This window comes from Hemicordylus capensis, chromosome 2, assembly GCF_027244095.1.
Source record: "Hemicordylus capensis ecotype Gifberg chromosome 2, rHemCap1.1.pri, whole genome shotgun sequence".
Lineage (NCBI taxonomy): Eukaryota > Metazoa > Chordata > Lepidosauria > Squamata > Cordylidae > Hemicordylus > Hemicordylus capensis.
The window spans coordinates 146,454,895-146,476,131 of record NC_069658.1 but is presented as its reverse complement, the minus strand read 5'-3'; the positions used below and the strand labels follow the sequence as shown (position 1 = coordinate 146,476,131).

Below are 21,237 nucleotides of genomic sequence, written 5' to 3'. Positions count from 1 at the left end.
CTGCATCCCTCTGTTGTTGCCTGCTGCTCTTGCCTGCAACCTGCTGCTGCTTTGTGAGTTGTGAGGGTGGAGAATGGTAGCACAGAACAAATGAAAAGCCCCAGATCTTTTAAAATATTTAAAAAGCGGGAACCAATAAACATGCTCACTTCTGTTTTTGCAAAGTGGGCAGTCCTAGGACCTCCCTATAAACCAACCAGAGAGCTACTAGGCAGATTGACGCCTCAGGCATCCAGTCAGAGTACCCAGAAGGTGGGGAAGTCCAGTCCTTTTAGCTACTCAAAAGAACCAAGAAGAATTTTGGTTAGAGAGCAAGCTGCCTGGCTGGTAGTGGTAAGTTTGATCTTTTGCTGGCTTTTTTGTTTGTTTGTTTGTTTCAAGGGAAGGAATGCTTTCTCTCCCTTGCTCTCTGATCTGATCTGTATGCAAAGCATTATGGCCCATTCCCAAAATGACATGCCATAAAACACTGGAAGAAACAGCAAACTGTAAGACTGAACTAATTAGATTAGAAACTGGAATAAGAAGCCATCTATTTCTGAGTCCAAACTGCTTTTCAAATAATTTTCAAATAATTGCAGAAGTGGGTTTCCATGTGTGTGTGGTGTATGTAGAGAAGGAATGGATTTTGTTGGAAGGGAAATAATTTTTTAAATCCATTTGCTATGCAGAGAGCTAACAAGGTTTTCCTCTGGATTGTAGCCAGTTTCTGTAATATTAATATGTCCACTGGGGGTTGTGATTCATTGGGCAAAGATTAAGGAAGTGATCTCTATTTTTCTTAATTGTTGCTTGCTAGGATGGACACCCAGGCTAAGTGGTGGGCATCCAAAGTGGGCAGAGAATGGCACCCATCTATCCAGCAGGCATGGAGTAGGGAGAGGGTATCCCCATGCATCTTTGATTCCCAGGGTGTCCTCTAAGTTACAAGAGATGGTTCATAGCTGCAGAAAACATAAGTGAAAAACCTGTGATTTTTGAAATAGGTAGGTAGAGCTGCCCTCTTAACCTCAGAATGCATTTGTTCTCCACTTTTGTAGCTGCTCACTGCTTTACCTGTGGCTTATATAGATCCATTTGCTTTTACATGTATAGACTGTGCTTCCTCCAAGAAGCCCAGAGTTGTGAACAATGGCTATGTTTAGCCTCCCAACAGACCTATGAGGAAGGTTGTGCTGAGACATGTGTCTCTGAGTCACCCAGTGAGTTTCATGACTGAATGGGGATTTTGAACTTGGATTTTCCCAGTCTAGCCCAGCACACTAACCACTGTACCACCCTGGCTCAAAGTACTTTCTTATTGTTTATTATTAGTAGCATTCATTTTTGAAATAATCAGGCAGACAGAGCTGCCCTGGTGACTTCAGAATGCAATGCATGTACTCTCCACAAAAGCAGCTGTTTGTAGCTGGTCTGTCCTTTACTTGTGGCTTGTATAGTTCTTTTCCTGTGTATGTGTGCTTGTGTTTTGATCCTGCCATGTTAAATACAAATCTATATACTACTGTAGTGCTGTTAAGCACTATAAAGCAACTGATGTTTTCCATATTTCTCTGTATCTCTCCTGATGAGCAGTTGAGACTTGTGTGATTGTGTGTTTGTATTTTGATCCGAATTGTTAGCTACAAATCTGCACTTTGCCAGTTATTGCTAAGGCACCCTCCTAGTCCTGACTCCACCTCCACAGCAGTGTTCCCTCTAAGGCATGTGCATGTGCGTGCACTCACACTTTTTGATGTCCACAGTTAATTTCAGATCCCACTCAGGCTGAATCAGGAAGGTCCCACTCTGAATGCACGTGTGCACACACTACCTTGATACTGCTGCCCAGAACAAAACTCATTCCACACTTAGATGAAAAAAAATTAGAGAAAACACTGCTCCGCAGCTGTCCACAATTGGCTGCACCTCGCACTATCTGTGGCTCCACCCATCATCTGCTCTGCCTAGTGCCACCTCCACCCCCCAGTCCCAGAAACCACCAGCAGGAGCGTAACTACCACTAGGCAAAGGGAGGCTGCTGCCTGGGGGCGCCCACACCTCGAGGGCCCCCCCCCAGAGGCAAGTCACATGTGAAGTGAGTGTGTGTGTATCAGCGAGGGGCCCATTTTAAAATTTTGTCTCTGGGCCCACTCCAGCCTCGTTACGCCCCTGACCACCAGCCACCACTGATCTTATGCATATTTTCTCAGAAGTGTCCCATTGAGTTCAGTGAGGCTTACTTCCAAGAAAGTGTGCATTGGCTATCAACTAATTAAATAAGTAGCATAATACACATTGGTTCTATCCATGTTATAAATCATATACTAGAACAAACATAACCAGCCTTGTACTGTTTATTACAAAAAGTCTCCTAAAAAATGGAATTACTTTGTTGCATCACTTCCTCCTTTCCCTAAAGCAAATGAAATAGGCTAGCTTTATCATACAGTGCTCCATAATCAAACTCGATGCATGTTTTTAATTTTTACTGTAATCAGTAAAAAAGCACAACTTCATTTGAGCAATTTTGTGATCTTGCACAGGAGTGCTCTTTCACAACTGTACAAATGCTCTGTTCTAAGGCGGACGGAGTGTTGCACAGTATGTCGGCCACTATTATTATTATTATTTCATATCCAGCTGGTCAACAAAAAAAGTTCTCAAAGAGGCTTATGTACATATCAATGAGAAAATGTTACCTTGTCTCCAAAGGGCTTACAATCTTTTTTTTTTTTTTAAGGTAGATTATTTGCCCCTTAAATAAGCATATGTATGTGTACACACGAGTGTGTGTACTTAAGTCTAGGGACTAGGGATAGATTCGGGCGTCTGTTGGTGTACCATTCATCCCACTGCCCATCAGACTCCTAACTGAGTTGACTGACCTGGTCACTGAGTGAGTGAGTGAGTGAGTTTGTGATTAGATTAGATTAGATTAGATTAGATTAGATTAGATTAGATTAGATTAGATTAGATATATGGTGCAGCTAAGGAGTTCATAGAGGCCATAACAACTATGAGCCTATTCCAAATGGTCTTGGGACTTACACACATTGCCAGTCACACACATGATTTGGTCTTTTGCTCTGGTCAGGGCAGTGTTCTGTGGGTGGAGATTCCTGTGACTTCCCCCTTGTCATGGAAGGACCACTATCTGGTTGTGGTTTGGTTTGCCTCCACAACCCAAATAAGACAGAGGTACTGACTGTGGGGAGTTGGAACCCAAGAGATGGGTTAGATCTGCCTGTTCTGGAAGGGTTGCACTCCCTCAGAACAAACAGGTACATAGTCTGGGAGTATTTTTTGCCCTAGGCTTCTCTCTGGTTTCTCAGGTTGAGGCAATGGCCAGGAGTTCTTTTTTTTATCAGCTTAGGCTGATACGCCAGCTATGGCCATTTTTGGAGGAGAATGACCTAAAAACAGCGGTACACTTGCTGGTAACCTCAAGACTTGACTAATGCAATGCACTTTATGTGGGGCTGTCTTTGTATGCAGTCCAGAAACTCCAGCTGGGAGAAAATGTGGCAGCCAGGTTGGTCTCTGGGGCAACCTGAAGACATTATATTACTCCTATTTTAAAAACCTTACACTGGCTGCCCATACATTTCCAGGTAAAATATAAAGTGCTGGTAATTACCTATAAAGTCCTAAATGGCTTGGGCCCAGGGTATATAAGAGAGTGCCTTCTGCTTCAGGACCTCCACTGCTTATTAAGATCTTTGGAAGAGGTCTGCCTGCGTCGGCCCGCAACAAATCTGGTGGCGACTCAGGGCCGGGCCTTTTCTATAACCACCTTGAGGCTTTGGAACGAACTCCCTGTTGTTGTGTAAGCATCCCCATCTCTGGTAGGTTTTAAAAGAGCACTCAAGACACGTTTATTTCACCAACCCCTTCATCAGCTGTGAGTTGGCTTTTGCTGATGTTCTGCTGTTTTAAATTGTTTTTAAAATTTTATAACTGTTTTAATTTGGTGTTAATTCTTGTTTTATCATTTGTTTTGTAAACTGCCACAAGACATGTGTGGCAGTATAGAAATGTTAAATAAATAAATAGAAAGGAGGCAATATGCTTAATGTTCTGGCCACCATGAGCCCCGCCTCCCCACACACACATAGCACACCTTAAAAACACTTCTGGAATCCTGGGTCCCAAGGTGGTTCCAGGATTCTCTATGGATACTGGCTTTTCCTAGGAGTGCTCTCCAGAAGTTCAAGGAAACAGTCAGTAGCATCCACCATGACCGTTGTGAAAGGACTTTTTGCAGATGCGGTTCTCTGCAAAGTTGCACTACTACTGGTGGAAGATGAAGCACCCCAACACAAATGGAATTATCCATTTGCATGCATTTGTTTGTTTATTTCCCAGATTTGTAGGCTGTCCCAAACTTCCATCTCTGGGTGGTTTACAACAACATAAAACAAATTAAAAATGAGAACCTTAAAACAATTTTAAAAACACAGTCGTTAAAAAGCTTGGGTGAAAAAATGAGTCTTTAGGGACTTTTAAAAAGTTGTCAGAGAAGGGGAGGCTACAAATCAGCAGTATAATTTACATTATTTCACATTATTTCCAGGGCTTGTGCAAGAGGTTGTACTAGAACATGAACTAGTCTGAAACAAGGGAATTTCTTCATGCGGCTACTAGTGTAGTGATGTGAGTGGCAGTCTGTAGCTAGATTTTTTTGGTGGCTCCTGCCACCACTGTCACCACTAGCCTCCACCTGCCTGCCTCACTCCCTCTGCAGCTGCACACCTGCCTGTCTGCCTGGCTCTCTCCCCATTGCCAATGGTGTGCGAGCTAATAACATCACTGTCTAAAATGTGTTGTATTGCAGTGATTATCATTAGCGGTGTTTTGCCAACAGAAACAACAGGGAGGGAGCAGGCAGGCGGTGTATGGCGGCCCTGTCCCCATTAAGTGGCCCATGTCTGCTGAACATGCTCGCACAATGGTAGAGCCTCCCTTGCATGCAGCAACTGTATGCTCTCTGTCCTTGTGCTAATGCAACAACATCTACACCTTCACAAGACTAGTCTGCATGCTACTCAATTACTGGTCATATGTCTCTAGATTAAATAAATTGAGTTTCTTCTTAAAAACAAGTGTGCCCTCTTCCTGGAAACAGCTCTCGCTTCTGTCTTTACAGGGAATCAGAAGAATCTATCCGGTTCACAGTTCTCCGATGCATCTCGGTAAATTGCCCTCATGTACCACTGGTGTTTGAATTGCTCCTTGGAGGGTAAGGGTTTGGCCTCCTGATAAGTACACACATGAGATCACAAATGAGATGTCCCAGGAGGTAAACTTAGGATGAAGAGCGACAAGGTTGTGTCAATCCCTAACAGAATGACTGTTGTGATTGGGCGAGGGATGTGCTAAGAGAGAACCTGTGCGTTGGGAGGACTCTGGGGAAAGGTGCCACCCACTGTGAGATCTCTTGTCAGAGTCAGGCCATTCAGGGTCAGAGGTGGCCGTTTTGCTCTCACTGCGTGTTATCATTAAATACAACCTGCTGATAATGTGGTGGTATATAAAGTTTTGGAGCCCAAACTCTACGTTATAAGCAAATGTGTATCCTTAGATGCTATATTACACAAAGAGCCACTTCTGGGAGGCAGTTGGGAGTGGAGAAGCATTGAACCTAAAGGAATGCTTAACCGCACTGGTCTTGTGGTAGCAAGCATGACTTGTCCCCTTAGCTAAGCAGGGTCCACCCTGGTTACAAATGAATGGGAGACGAGAAGTGTGAGCACTGTAAGATATTCCCCTCAGGGGATGGAGCCGCTCTGGGAAGAGCATCACAAGGTTCCAAGTTCCCTCCCTGGCAGCATCTCCCAAGATAGGGCAGAGAGAGAGATTCCTGCCTGCAGCCTTGGAGAAGCCACTGCCAGTCTGTGTGAAGACAATACTAAGCTAGATAGACCAATGGTCTGACTCAGTATATGGCAGCTTCCTATGTTCCTTAATTGCCCACTGTTTCTCCATTCTATATCAGCACACATACACACCTCCAGTATATTTTGCTGCCTTTAAAACCCTGCAAGAGGGAAGGCAATTGGGAGTGGCAGGGAGGCAATATGGAGCAGGGGAAGTTGGCAGTGAAAGAGTTTTACCCAGCAGTGGCTGGTGTGAGCACCGCGGGGTGGTGGGGGAGCTGGAGGCACCTTTAACTGTAAATAAGTAGGTGCTGACCTCTCCTCCCATCGCATCTGAAAGCTGTTCGGAGCAGTGGCACGGCGCCCAACACCCGTTGCAGTGGAAGATCAGCTCCATCACTCAGCTGACCTCCGCATGTACATGGCGGCTATTTTCTGGCCATGCAAATGGCCTCTGCCAGCTGAGTGGTGGGGCCAAACCTCTGCCACAGTGGGTGCTGGGTGGTGCTCTGCTGCTCCGAACTGCTTCCACGTGCAGCAGGAGTAGAGGTAAGCACCTACTAGGTTACCGTTAAAGGTCCCCCCCACCCACCCAGTGGTGCTGCACCAGCGACCGCTGGTTTTACCCCAAACACTTGTCCACTCCTTACCTCACCCCACCCCCGGAAGCAGCAGCTCTCCTCATCTATACAAGCCATCAGAATACTGCTACAGTACATGTATTTGTATGTAATGTGTAGTATAGAGCCATGGATAGTGACCTGACCCCTGACCTGGATTCAAATCTCCCCACAGCCATGAAGCTCAGTGGTGATCCTGGTTCTCTCTGTTTTGCTTGTGAGAGAAATGGAACAGGGCACAGGGAGGAGATCAGAAGTATACCGCCACGAGATCCTTGGTGGAAGGGTGGGATCGTAAAAAAGGAATGGCTAAAAATGCTTGCACTTCACGCCTACAGCGAAAAGTACGGCATTCACTATGTGAGAGCAAGCAGCAAAAATGTGGAACATCAAAAGCAGAGAGAAGACTGCTCCCTGCCTTTGGTAGCACCTGCCCTTGAATCGGCCCTAATGCTCTTTGCATTGTCCCATCCTGCATTCTGTTTCTTGGTCACGCTACAGCATGACGGAATGTTGGGAACTGGCCTTGTAATCCTTAGGTAGATAGTTATGATGATGCTTATCCAAATGTCGACTTGCCTCTGATGCCCCTGTTGCAGACAGCTGTTGCTTCTCTCATTTTGCCCAGCCAGCTTTTGTAATCCAGGCCAAAAAAAAAAAAGCCTGACCAATGTGTTAGAGCATTTTTCTTATGAAGATGTGCTTTGGGGCTTTCTAATGATGATAAAGGAGGGACATGATAGAAATGTGTAAAATTGTGAACAGTGTGAAAAGAATAAATAAAAAGAAATGTTTCTCCCTCTAACGACGACGCTAAAACCCGGGTTCACCCAATAGAGTTGATTGGTGGAAGGTTCAGGACAGACAAAAGGAAAGATTTCTCCAATCAATACACAATTAACAAATGGATTATCCATTTGGATTAACAATTAACAAATGGATTATCCCAAGATGATGTTGATGGCCACTGGCTTGGGTGGCTTTTTTTTTTTTTAAGGATCAATTTCATCAATTAGTCTTTGAACAGCTGCTTGCTGTGATAATTTGCAGACTTCACATTCAAAGTATACTTCTAAGTATACTGCTGCTTAGAGATGTATATATCAGGCAGTATATAAATATGATAAAAACATATATAAAAAATAAAATAAGTATCTGCTGCTGTGAACAATGAAAAAAGGAAAAAAGGAGAGGAGAGCTGGTCTTTGAGAGGAGAGCTGGTCTTGTGGTAGCAAGCATGAGTTGTCCCCATAGCTAAGCAGGGTATGCCCTGGTTGCATATGAATGGGAGACTTGATGTGTGAGCACTGCAAGATATTCCCCTCAAGGGATGGAGCTGCTCTGGGAAGAGCATCTAGGTTCCAAGTTCCCTCCCTGGCTTCTCCAAGATAGGGCTGAGAGAGATTCCTGCCTGCAGCCTTGGAGAAGCCGCTGCCGGTCTGTGAAGACAATACTGAGCTAGATAGACCAATGGTCTGACTCAGTATATGGCAGTTTCCTATGTTCCTATGTTTCCTATCATTTCCATGTTGTATTTGTGAGCTTCCCTGAAGCATCTGGTCAGTTGCTTTTGGAAACAGGATACTGGACTAAGTGAACCGGCACAATCTGGATTTGGGACCATGGTGAGGGCAAAGGTGTAAAGCCTCCTTCCCACATGCCATGATCCTAATTTGTAAGGGACCAAATCAAACTGTTGTTTACTGAATAACGAACCTACACACTAACCCCAGTCACACGCTTAAAATAATGTCTCACTTTGATCCTGCATCGCTATGCATCAGGAAAGTTCTTATCAACGGCTACTAGTCGGAGGGCTATAGGCCACCTCCAGCCTCAAAGGCAGGATGCCTCTGAGTACCAGTTGCAGGGGAGTAACAGCAGGAGAGAGGTCATGCCCTCAACTCCTACCTGTGGCTCCTAGAGGCATCTGGTGGGCCGCTGTGCGAAACAGGATGCTGGACTAGATGGGCCTTGGGCCTGATCCAGCAGGGCTGTTCTTAAAGTCGCATAGATCATGGTGATATAAAGCATTTGTCTTGCTGTGTCATAATTTGCAAACCTAATGCCATTGTTTTCCAGGGTGGCCCTAAATCATCCTTTCTTACTGCGGAGAAAAGAGCCAAGCTAAAGACTAATCCTGTCAAAGTCCGCTTTGCCGAAGAAGTAGTTGTGAATGGACATACTCAGGTCTGTACAAATGCAATAATCAAACTGTATGAAAAAACACTGAACAATAATCAGCATTCATGCTTTATTTAAAGTTTGCCAAAATAGATCTGTAAGGCTTCAAGTATGACAGAGACTATGCACTATGGTCACTGCATGAGAATGGTTATGATTAGGGCTGACAACCCTAATTAAATCATTTAGTTGCTCCATCATCTGCCTAAGTAATTCATGAATTAAGCCTAAATATGTTTACATTTTGCCGAAATCTCGCTTTGGGTGCCCATTTGAGATACCAAGAGCAGTGTCCGATAATTTAAAATCTAATAAACACAATAGATAAATCTGCTGTTTATTTTATTTTCCATTCATTTATTTTCCATTCTGCACTACAGTAACACAGTATAGATACTGAACAATTAACTTCTTAGTGTTTCCATTTAAGAATCTTTCCCCAGAAGAAAATGGAATGTAAAATTATAATATTCTTGTTTTACATTGCTGAATGCTTTTTCCTGTGTCTCTGTATTAGCTGTAAGCTGCCTTGGATTGAATTGCAGAAAGCAGGTTACATACTTTAGAAGACAGAAAGAAACCTAAAGGCCTGAACCTTCTCCCTGTGGGCACAGTGCTCATACACAGAGGTGGATGCCCTTAGGGCATCTTAGAGGTGTGTTTCCCCTCCTTGGTGCATGAGCATAGGTACCAGGTTGTTAGAGGAAATGGGAAGTCTGTGAATGCTTCTTCTTATTTCCATTCAACAATCTGCTTGGTCAAGAAATATGAGTACCTTGCATATGTACCCAGGGTGGAAGAGGGCTTTGTTGCACCCTGTAAGGGTCTCTCCAAGTGCAAGTGCTATTATTCACATAGGGAAAGCACATGCCCAGGCAATTTTAGTTCATTTTCAAAAATTGCACAGCAGCCTGTTTAAAAAAGCATATTGCAATGGTCATTTCTAATGGAGCATTGCAACTAAACAAAGTTTTGCTTGGAAAAAGCCCAGAAGCACTTTCATGCAACTGAAATATGAACCATCCGTTTGTGGGCATGAATTGTTGATGAGACCAAATGCTTTCAAATCTTAATTTTCCAGAGTAAGTCTTGTTTATTGTCCTGTGGCAAAGCTTTATGTGAGCATCGGGTCATCCAAGGATGTTTTTTGCAAGGCAAATGATGCAATCTGGATCCATGTGGTTTGTCATGTCCACTGGAAGTGCTCAGCACAACTTGGGGTGCAGTTTGACATTGTGATTTATTAATGTACGTATTTGTCTGTCACTTCTACTGAAAGTATTGAGAAAGACTTGCAATCAAAGGATAGAATCACAGAACAATAAAATCGAATTTCAAAATATCTAATTTGGAGAATTGAAAGCACAACAGCTGCTAAGAAGCAATCTGCCATTGACACCCAGGAGATGGCTCTTGAAAACAGGATAATTTTGACCACCTGGTGGTGATAACCTGGTGCATCCGCATCCATAATGTAGTCAACATAGCAGGAAATACGTTGTATTTTATCTAGTAATCTTTTTGTTGTTGTTGTTTAGAAGTTTGTCCTGATAGGGATCCTGTAGAGAGTGTGGAGATGGAGTCAGAAGAAGGAGAAAATGGAGTTGTGTCTGAATAAACTCTTCGTTAAATCTATATAAGATTACTTTGTGTTTATGATTGAAGCAGCTGTAAAATATTTGATGACGAGATTTTGAACCAGCTAAGTGTGTGAACCTGCGAAACTTGTGACTGTTCCTGCAACCTCGTTTCCTGGCATGACTGGGCCTACATTCCTGAACTGCTTTCTACGGTGGCTGCGGCTGATTGTTTCTCCAGCTTCCTGACCTGTACAACCCCTGAAGGTACTGTTCCTTATCAATCCTGGACGCATTGTTCACTGGACGCCCACTGCAGCATGGCTCAAATCCCACCACCAGCTTTTTTTTTTTTTTTTGGTCCACCCCAGGAGAACTGCTCTCCCCTGGAAACAATGGAGATCCTATTTCTGCAGTTACCTCCTCACCATACAGACCCCTGATTTTACTCCAGCAAAGCAGAAGGCTATATTGCTTCACTGCCTGGGCCCTAAAGGCCAAATAACACATAATCATTACCCTTTCCTGCCAACTTGGAAGGGGATGCCAATTCTTATGAAGCTGCTCTTCAAGCCTGAGATGATCGTTTCAAACCTACTTTGAACGTAATTGCTGAACATTGCACGTTCTATTCTAAACCCCCTTGCCTGGTGAATCTTATCTATCAGTATGTCACATCATTGCATGCTTTAAGTGTAACATGTGAGTTTACCAACTTTACTGATGAACTGATCAGGGATCAGATTGTTATGAAAACAAACTGCTCTGAACTGTGTGAAAAACTGCTATTGGAGCAGAAACTTACCTTGGATAAAGTTATAGAGATGGCTAGGAAGGTGGAAAATGTTCTTAATTGTGCCAAATCACTCTCTTTGGTACCCCAAAACCAATCTCCTGAAATCCAGGCTGTTCAGTCTAAATCCTTCCAAACCCAATATTCTCATGAGGCAGTGCCCCAGAAAGTGGTAGCACAAGAGAAGAGGAACTACCAATGTTGGGAGACTGCCCACAAAGCCAATTTTGTTCAGTGTCCTGCATGGAGTGTCACTTGCAACAGATGCAAGAAAAGGGGACACTTTTCTAAAGTTTGCAAGTCTGTGATCCACTTCATTACTGATTCACTATATGATAAGGATGAGACAGATGAATCACTTCCTGACAGCGTTTTAAGCGTGGCACACAGTTAATTTGGAGTGACTGCTTCTCCACATTGTCAAATTAAATGTAATGGCTGTGAAGTGCAGGGGATGGCTGATTCTGGTTCTCCGTACACTATCATTTCCCATCTGTTTTATAAGAAACTTACTACATCAGATCTGCACTTGCAGCCTTCAGACATCCACTCATGGGGATATGGAAGTTCTTCTATTACCAAAATGGATACTTCACTGCTGTCCTGGAATACAAAGAATGTACTGCAGAAGAGAAAGTGTATGTGTCACAAAAAGGAGCCTCAATATTGGGTGGAAAAAATCAGAAAGATCTACAGATAGTGTTAGACCTAAATAGCACAGAACCCATATTACAGATGATGGAGCATCCATATGCTGATGTGATTGCTATTTCGTGGACGTTTTTGCTGATACTCCTGGCACTGCCATACACTTCAAACATAACATTCAGATGGAAGCAAACGCAATACCTGTACAACACAAAGTGAGAAGCATAACCCTAGCATTGCACCAACCACTTAGAGAGGAGCTCTTAAGACTACAGCATGCTGACATCATAGGGCCTGTTCATGCATCAGAATGGGTCTCTCCCATTGTTCTTGTGTGGAAATCAAATGGTACACTTCAAATTGCATAAATTTAAGAGATGTAAACACTAACATGGTAGTGGATTGTCATCCATTACTCAGTATCACTTAAATGCTCACTTACTCTGAAAGAGGCCTCAGTGTTCACAACTTTGGACTTGTCTTCAGCCTGTCATCAAATTCCTCTGCTCAAATGTTCCCGCAATTACACCGCCTTCATTACCCCAGAGGGTCTCTTTCAGTTCAAGACTGCCCTTTAGATTAGCCTCTGCAGCTTCGGTATTTTGAAGAATGATGCATGCAATTTTTGGGACTACAGATGGCATCACTTACTTTCAGGATGACATTTTAGTGTATGACTAAACCATTGAGGAGCATGATGCTAAACTGACAGAAGAAAACTGCAACAACACGGACTTACTATCTGTGGAGAAATGTCAGTTTTGCACACACTCTGTGACATACTTGAGACACACAATATCTCAGAGTGGCGTACATCCCAAAACAGACTTGGTGAAAACTATTCGGGAAGCCCCAGAGCCACACAACAAGGATGCACTTTAATCATTTTAGGACTCTGTATTACTCTAAATTTGTTAGACAGTTTGCCTCAAAAGTTGCTCCATTGTGTCTTCTTTAAAAAAAAAAAAAGAATGTAGCATTTAACTGGGATGCATCCTGCAAAGCTAATTTTCAGACTATCAAATCAGCCCTTGCTGATTTCAGACTAATTTTCAGACAAACAAATCAGCCCTTGCTGAAAGCCCTACTCTCACTTCTTTTGACACCACCAACAGGCACACTATTGTAACCACTGATGCTTCTGAATATAGTTTAAGTGCTGCCTTGACCCAGAAAAAAGGGGACAGGGAGGTTACAGTTGCCTTTACTTCCAGAGTGCTTACTGCTTCAGAGAAGATGTATTCTGTCATTGAAAAAGAAGCTCTAGCATGTTTCTGGGTCAGGTACTTCAGGATTTACTTGTGGGGCAGAAAATTCACTTTACCATAAACCCCCATCTGCTTTATTCACTGTTTATATTTTATTTTATTTACAATCAAATAGAGCAACCCCAAGAACAGTCAAATGTATCACCAGACTATGATTTTGATAGTCTTTGATTTCCAGGTGGAATATCTGCCCGGTATACAAAATATAGCTGCAGATTGTTTATCTGGACTTCCACTTCCTGGCGAAGAGGAGATCCAAGAAGACAAGGATGAAGGAGTATTAACTGTGCAAATAGCTTCATTCACTCATGGAGTGATCATGTCTTTTGAATAGAAAGCAGCCCTCAGTGCTCATCAAGTGCTTACTGAACGTAAACCAGTGGTGGAGGGAGGCTGGCGGTGGCCCATGTTTGGCCACCACCACAGCCCCCTGGCCACGTCATTCCCACGTCTGAAGTCGGGCCGGCTAGCCACATGGCCCTGTTTGGGAGGGAGATCGGCCCTGCTGCATTGGCAATGAGGCCAGGAGCAGCTCTCCCTGCCTTTAAAAGACAGGGGGAGTCACTCCGACTGTGCTGCCAATGCAGTGCAGGCCAATTTCAGTCCCAAACGGGGCTATCTGGACCAAAACAAACAATTGAAATCCAAGGAGATTCTGTCATGTTGGATGATGGAAAGAATAGGTCAGTTTGAGACTTTCCAGTATGCATACTCTGAGAAAAGAGGGGAGTGATCTCAAGAGAGGAACTGGAGAGGAATTTGATCTTGCCTCCAGTTTTGACCTCACAAATGAGGCTGATGAAAGTGATGGACAATCCTTTTTACCAGAAAAAAGTCACTGACGGCTCCTGTGCCAGAGAACCCAAGAATTAGCAGAAGTGTGCGTGCGACAGGAGACCACCTAAAATACGTTGTCACATTCTTGTGATAAAGGGGAGGCTGCTGACAGAGGTGTAGCTAAGGTAATTTTGGACCCTGAGCCTAATGGACCCTGAGCCTATCTAGACCTATTTCAAACTGGTTTTAGGTCTATGGGTGGAGAATGCCTTGGTCGGCCTGATGGATGATCTCCTATTGGGACTTGACAGAGGAAGTGTGACTCTGTAGGTCCTTTTGGCTCTCTCGGCAGCTTTCGATACTATCGACCATAGTATCCTTCTGGAACGTCTGAGGGAGTTGGGGGTGGGAGGCATTGCTTTGCAGTGGTTCCGCTCCTACCTTTCTGGCAGATCCCAGATGATGTCGCTTAAAGACTGTTGCTCTTCAAAATCTGAGCTTTTATATGGGGTCCCTCAGGGCTCCATACTGTCTCCAATGCTTTTTAATATCTACATGAAACCGTTGGGAGAGATCATCTGGAGATTTGGTGCTGGGTGTTATCAGTATGCTGATGACACCCAAATCTATTTCTCCATGTCAACATTGTCAGGAGAAGGCATATCTTCCCTGAATGCCTGCTTGGAATCAGTAATGGGCTGGATGAGGGATAACAAACTGAGACTGAATCCAGACAAGACGGAGGTACTTATTGTGCGGGGTCATCACTCTGTAAGCGATATTGATCTACCTGTTCTAGATGGGGTCACACTTCCTCAGAAGGAACAGGTATGCAGTCTGGGAGTGCTTCTAGACCCACACCTTTCCCTTGTTCCCCAGGCTGAGGCAGTGGCCAGAAGCGCTTTCTATCAGATTCGGTTGATACGCCAGCTGCGTCCGTTTCCTGAGGTTCATGATCTCAAAACAGTAGTACACTTGTTGGTAACCTCCAGACTTGATTACTGCAATGCGCTCTATGTGAGGCTGCCTTTGTATGTAGTCTGGAAACTGCAATTAGTACAAAATGCGGCAGCCAGGTTGGTCTCAGGTCATCTCAAAGAGATATTACTCCTATATTACAGGAGTTGCACTGGCTGTCAATATGTTTCTGGGCAAAATACAAAGTGCTGATTATAAACTATAAAGCCTTAAACAGCTTAGGCCCATGGTACTTAAGAGAGTGTCTTCTTTTGCATGATCCCCATCGTCCACTGCGTGCATCAGGGGAGGCTCGTCTGTGGCTAACTTCATGTCATCTGGTGGCCACCCAGGGACGGGCCTTCTCTGTTGTCGCCCCGAGACCTTGGAACACACTTCCCGTGGGAATAAGAGTCTCCCCATCTCTAGTGGCTTTTAAAAGGGGTCTAAAGACTTATCTTTTTACCCAGGCCTTTTAGCTTTTTAACTTCGTAATTTTTTAACTTCTGGATTATTTATTGATTTGTTTTAAGCTGTTTTTAATATTTAATTGATTTTAATGTTTTGTTTTTATTTGTTGTACACCACATGAGACCTTGGGTTAGGGCAGTATAAAAATGCATTAAATAAATAAATAAATAAATAATGAGCGTATTCCCCCCCCCCCGCAAAATAAGCATCCTCTTCATATATACATTTCACCACAAACCCACCAGTATGAGTCAGTGTATGCGTGTGTACGCGTGAGAGTGTGAGTGAGTGAGACACACTGCACAACCCCCCAAAGGATACATACATCTCCTAGATCATTCACCACTAACCCACAGCCAGAGTGCATTTGGGCGTGCGCGCTCTCTCTCTCTCTCTCTCTCTCTCTCTCACTCACTCACACACACACTCTCTCTCTCTCTCTCTCTCTCTCTCTCTCACACACACACACACACACACACACACACACACACACACACACACCACAAGCCCCAATGGGTTCACATAGCTTCTTGACCATTCACAAAGTAACTGGGACACAACACGTGTCCCTTGCTTCACAGTTCAAACACAAAACCAGCTTGGACATACAGTGCATTTGTAAAGAAAATAAATTAAAACCACAAAACATGCTCCTTTACAGATCTTATGCAGACCTTTTGGATCACAAATCAACTTGAGCATAGTGCATTTTCATAGTAAAAAGAAATTGTTTGTTTGTTCATATATAACAGTTGCACTTTACTAGGTGTGAAGTATTTTATGGAAAGAGATAACTTTATTTCTTTACTCTATAGAAAGAGATAACCCCTGGTAACTTGGCAAAGAGGCAGCTTTTAACGTGGTGATTCTCTTTATTTAGCAGTGGGGGAGAGTAACTGGCCCTATCCACTCCGAGCACAGTATCTCCAGTGACTGTTGCTGGTGTCTAACTTATGTTTCTTTTTAGATTGTGAGCCCTTTGGGGACAGGGTTCCATCTTACTTGTTTGTTATTTTTCTGTGTAAACCGCCCTGAGCCATTTTTGGAAGGGCGGTATAGAAATAAAAAATAAATAAATAAATAAATAACTCTCTCTCTCTCTCTCTCTCTCTCTCTCTCTCTCTCTCTCTTTTTCTAGTGGCTTTACTGCAGTACGGGGGGGAAATCATTTAAAACTGTAGGATTGAACGATATCCTTAAAATACAAATAGAGTCCTGCCATCTTGGGCTACATGTGTGCCCAGTTTCAGAACTCTAAGCCCAGGCATTCTGGAAATGTAAAGGATTGGGTAAAATGTGGGGTCATGTTGCACTTTTTATGAAGGTAAAGGGCAGAATCCTTCTTGTGCGGGTGTGATGATGGTCTGAGAGGGGCTTCAGTTCCAGCAGTCTTTGTTAGGGGTGTGCAATTCGGGTTTTCGGGTGATTCGGCTCGGACCCGAACCAAATCACCCCTGTTCTGTTTTGTGCCTGAATCTGGGTCACCCGAATCACCCTTGATTCGGTTCGGATTTGGATTTAATCCAAATCTGAATCGATTTGTGGGGGTAAAAAGGGGCCCAGGGGCAGAATTTTGGGGTGGGGTGGTAGTGACCAATGGGTAGAGTCTACCACCCCAATTTCAGGGGGATTGGGCAAAGTCCTGATTTTTGGTGAATTTTTGAAGTTTTCATGACTTTGGGGCAGTTCGGGGGCATAGGATGGGATATGGGCAAAAGGAGTGGGGTGGGGTGGTAGTGCCTAATGGGTGCAGGCTACCACCCCAATTTCAGGGGGATTGGGCAAAGGGCTGATTTTTGGTAAATTTCTGAAATTTTCATGTCTTTGGGGCAGATTGGGGCAGAAAGTGGGGCCTGGGGCAGAATAGTGGGGTGGGGTGGTAGTGCCTAATGGGTGGAGGCTACCACCCCAATTTCAGGGGGTTTGGACAAAGGGGTGATTTTTTGAGAATTTTTGAAGTTTTAGTGACTTGGGGGCAGAAAGTGGATCTGCCCCAAAAGAGTGGGGTGGGGTGGTAGTGCCTAATGGGTGGAGGCTACCACCCCAATTTCAGGGGGATTGGGCAGAGGGCTGATTTTTTGGGAATATTTGAAGTTTGGGTGTCTTTGGGGCAGATTGGGGGCAGAAAGTGGATCTGCCCCAAAGGAGCGGGGTGGGCTGGTAGATAGTGCCTAATGGGTGGAGGCTACCACCCATCCCCAATTTAAGAGTGATTGGGCAGAGGGGTGAATTTTGGTGAATTTATTTTTATGAGGTTTGTCTTCATAAGGTGAAGTGTGCTAAATTGATTACTTCCTCATATTATTCATAGTAATAGAGAGTGTGAAAAAGTGAAAGTGGGGTCATGAGAGTTGTTTAATTGAAAAACATCTCATTTGCTATGATAGAATGAGAATTCACACCTCAGAAAAAACTTCTGAGGTGTGAATTCTCATTGTATCATAGCAAATGAGATTTTTTTTTCAATTAGACAACTCTCCTGACCCCACTTTCACTTTTTCACACTCTCTATTACTATGAATAATACGAGGAAGTAATCAATTTAGCACACTTCACCTTATGAAGACAAACCTCATAAAAATAAATTCACCAAAATTCACCCCTCTGCCCAATCACTCTTAAATTGGGGATGGGTGGTAGCCTCCACCCATTAGGCACTATCTACCAGCCCACCCCGCTCCTTTGGGGCAGATCCACTTTCTGCCCCCAATCTGCCCCAAAGACACCCAAACTTCAAATATTCCCAAAAAATCAGCCCTCTGCCCAATCCCCCTGAAATTGGGGTGGTAGCCTCCACCCATTAGGCACTACCACCCCACCCCACTCCTTTTGCCCAGATCCCATGCTATGCCCCCAAACTGCCCCAAAGTCACTAAAACTTCAAAAAAGCGCCAAAAATCAACCATGAACCGAATCACCCGAATTTTTCGGGTCCAAAATTCGGGTGATTCGGCTCATGCCCGAAAAATATCGGGGGACATCGGGGGTGATTCGGTTCGGCCCCGAATCACCTGAAATTGTTCATTTCGGGCACAGATCATTCTGTGCCCAAAACTTTTTGCACATCCCTAGTCTTTGTAATTTTCTACCATAGAACAAGCCACTTAAAGGGTTGTGGTTTTTTTTAAAGGGGTGTTTATTTTTTAATTCAAATCATTAAAAATCAACAGATTGACCAATCTGCTTCAAGATCAATACACAGTGTCCTGCTAACCTATCCTACATTTGTGTCCAATTTCAGAACTCTAGGCCAAGCCATTCTGGAAGTATAAAAAGGGGCCCTCTTTTTTTCCTTGCAGAACATCATGGGGCCCTCTAGGAGAGTGCACATACAGACTTGGGCCCCAAGGTCCATGCCTAAATGCACCCCTGCTTGCTGACTGAGATTAAGCAGAGTCTGTGCATTGAATCAGCTTTTTTTTCCTTCTTCTAGTGTGATGTGATTACATGCACCTTCTTCTTCCTCAATCGGAAAGCATCCTCCTGGAAAATGTTTTCTGTATTGACTTTAGCCAACTAAGGACAAAACAACACAATTCACAACAAACACAAAGTTCCCACATCCATGGCCAGCTCTTGGTTTGAGGCCACCCTTGACAAACTGCCCTCCTTCATTGGTCAGCCCCAGGAGAGTAATTCCACCTCCTCATATATTTCCATATATAATCACTTGCATCATCCGAGGCTCTTACTAAAAATGATCTTTCAAAGTGTGTGTGTGTGTGTGTGTGTGTGTGTGTGTGTGTGTGTGTGTGTATATATATATATATATATATATATATATATATATATATATATATATATATATATATATTTAATATACCGCCCACTCTGAAGACTCTGGGTAATTATATATATAATTGTTTGAAAGGGTTAGGACATGGGTCTTAATCCTAAGGAGAAAACAGAAAGCATCTTAAATATTAAAAAATCTCAGCAGCAAGTACAATATGTAAAGGAGTTACTATATATGCTGGAAATATTTGATCCAGAGAGTAGTATAGTCTGGGAATACTAGATGCTCAGTTGGAATGTATACCAAGAAGGAGGAAAGGTACCACCAAGTTCAGGAGGATGCTAGCATGGCTAACAAGTAGATTCAGGGAAGCTATAAAAGGGAAGAAAGCATCCTTCAAAAAATGGAAGTCCTGCCCAAATGAAGAGAACAGAAAGGAACATAAACTCTGGCAAAAGAAATGCAAGAATAAGTGATGCAAAAAGAGAGTTTGGGGAGCATATAGCTAGAAGTGTCAAGGGGAATAACAAAAACCTCTTTAAATATATCAGAAGTAGGAAACCTGCCAGGGACGCGGTTGGACCCTTTGCTGCTGAGGGCGTGAAAGGGATTATTAAGGAGGATAAGAAGATTGCAGAGAAGCTGAATGAGTTATTTGCATCTGTCTTCATAGTGGAGGAACTTGACCATATAGCCTCTCCGGAACTGAGCTTTTCAGGTTCAGTGGCTGAAGAACTGGGCCAATTTGAGGTGACAAAGGAAGATGTTCTAAACTGTCTTGAAAAGCTAAAAATTAACAAATCACCAGGGCCAGGTGGCATCCACCCAAGAGTTCTGAAGGAACTCAAATGTGAAATTGCTGGTCTCCTAGCAAAAATATATAACTTGTCCCCACAATCAGGCTCTGTACCAGAGGACTGGAAAGTAGCCAATGTGACTCCAATTTTCAAGAAGGGATCCAAGGGGGATCTGGGAAATTACAGGCCGGTCAGCTTAACTTCGGTGCCAGGTAAATTGATGGAAAGCATACTTAAGTACCAAATTGTTAAACATATAGAAGAAAGGGCCTTGCTGAAGGAGAACGAGCATGGTTTCTGCAAGGGTAAGTCTTGCCTCACTAACCTTTTGGAGTTCTTTGAGAGTGTCAACAGGCATGTGGATAAAGGTGATCTGGTTGACACTGTATAGTTGGACTTCCAAAAAGCTTTTGACAAAGTTCCCCACCAAAGGCTCTTGAGTAAACTTAGCATTCATGGGATAAGGGGACAAAGTTCATGTGTGGATCGGTAACTAGTTAAAGGTCAGGAAATGGAGGGTAGGAATAAATTTCAGAATGGAAGCAAGTAGGAAGTGGGGTCCCCCTGGGATCGGTACTGGGACCAGTGATCTTTAATTTGTTCATATGACACTAAACTATTTATAGTAGTGAAATCCACAAAAGATTGTGAGGAACTAAAAAAAAAATGTCTCCAAATTGGGGGAGTGGGCAACAAAATGACAAATGTGGTTCAGTGTAAGCAACTGTAAAGTGATGTATATTGGGGCAAAAAACCCAACTTCACATATAGGCTGATGGGATCTGAGCTGTCGGTGACTGACCAGGAGAGAGATCTTGGAGTCATGGTGTGAAATTAAAGTGTTGTCTCAGTGTGCGTCACCTGTGAAAAAGGCTAATTTCATGCTAGGGATCATTAGGAAGAAAATAAAAATGCTAATATTATCATGCCCTTGTACAAATCTATGCTGCGACCACATCTGGTGTACTGAGATCAGTTTTGGTCACATTATCTTAAGAAGGATATTGTAGAACTGGAAAAAGTACATAAGAGGGCAACCAAGATGATCAGGGGCCTACAGCATCTTGGCCTCCTTACTTTGGAAAAGAGGTGAATAAGGGGAGACATGATTGAGTTGTATAAAATTATGCATGGAGTAGAGAGAGTGGACAGAGAGAAATTTTTCTCTCTGTCTAACAGCACTAGAACCAGGGGTCAACCCATGAAACTGAAGGTCGGGCAATTTAGGACTGACAAGAGGAAGGGCTTTTTCACACAGCGCATAATTAATCTATGGAATTCTTTGCCATGGGATGTGGTGATGGCCACCAACTTGGATGGCTTTAAAAGGGGCTTAGACAAATTCATGGAGGACAGGTCTATCAGTGGCTACTAGTCTGGTGGCTGTGGGCCACCTCCAGCCTAAGAGGCAAGGTGACTCTAAATACTAGTTGCAGGAGAGCAACAGCAGCAGAGAGGGCATGCCCTCAGCTCTTGCCTGTGGGATCCCCAAAGGCATCGGGTGGGTCACTGTGAAACAGGAACCTGGACTAGATAGGCCTTGGGCCTGAT

General features: G+C 43.6%; 1 protein-coding gene across 10 annotated transcripts in view; it reads left to right on the top strand.

Moving 5' to 3' along the window:
• The window catches only part of FRMPD1 (FERM and PDZ domain containing 1), a 106,000-nt gene that overhangs the window by 59,599 nt on the left and 25,164 nt on the right, over positions 1-21,237 (top strand). For 8 of the 10 annotated variants that reach the window (XM_053300975.1, XM_053300972.1, XM_053300971.1 and 5 more), the window contains 2 exons: positions 5,129-5,174; positions 8,561-8,668. In XM_053300975.1, coding sequence (XP_053156950.1) covers positions 5,129-5,174; positions 8,561-8,668 — 154 coding nt within the window. Of the gene's footprint in view, positions 1-238; positions 334-5,128; positions 5,222-8,560; positions 8,669-21,237 lie in introns of those variants that run through there. The other 2 variants (XM_053300979.1, XM_053300978.1) reach the window with 2 other exon arrangements.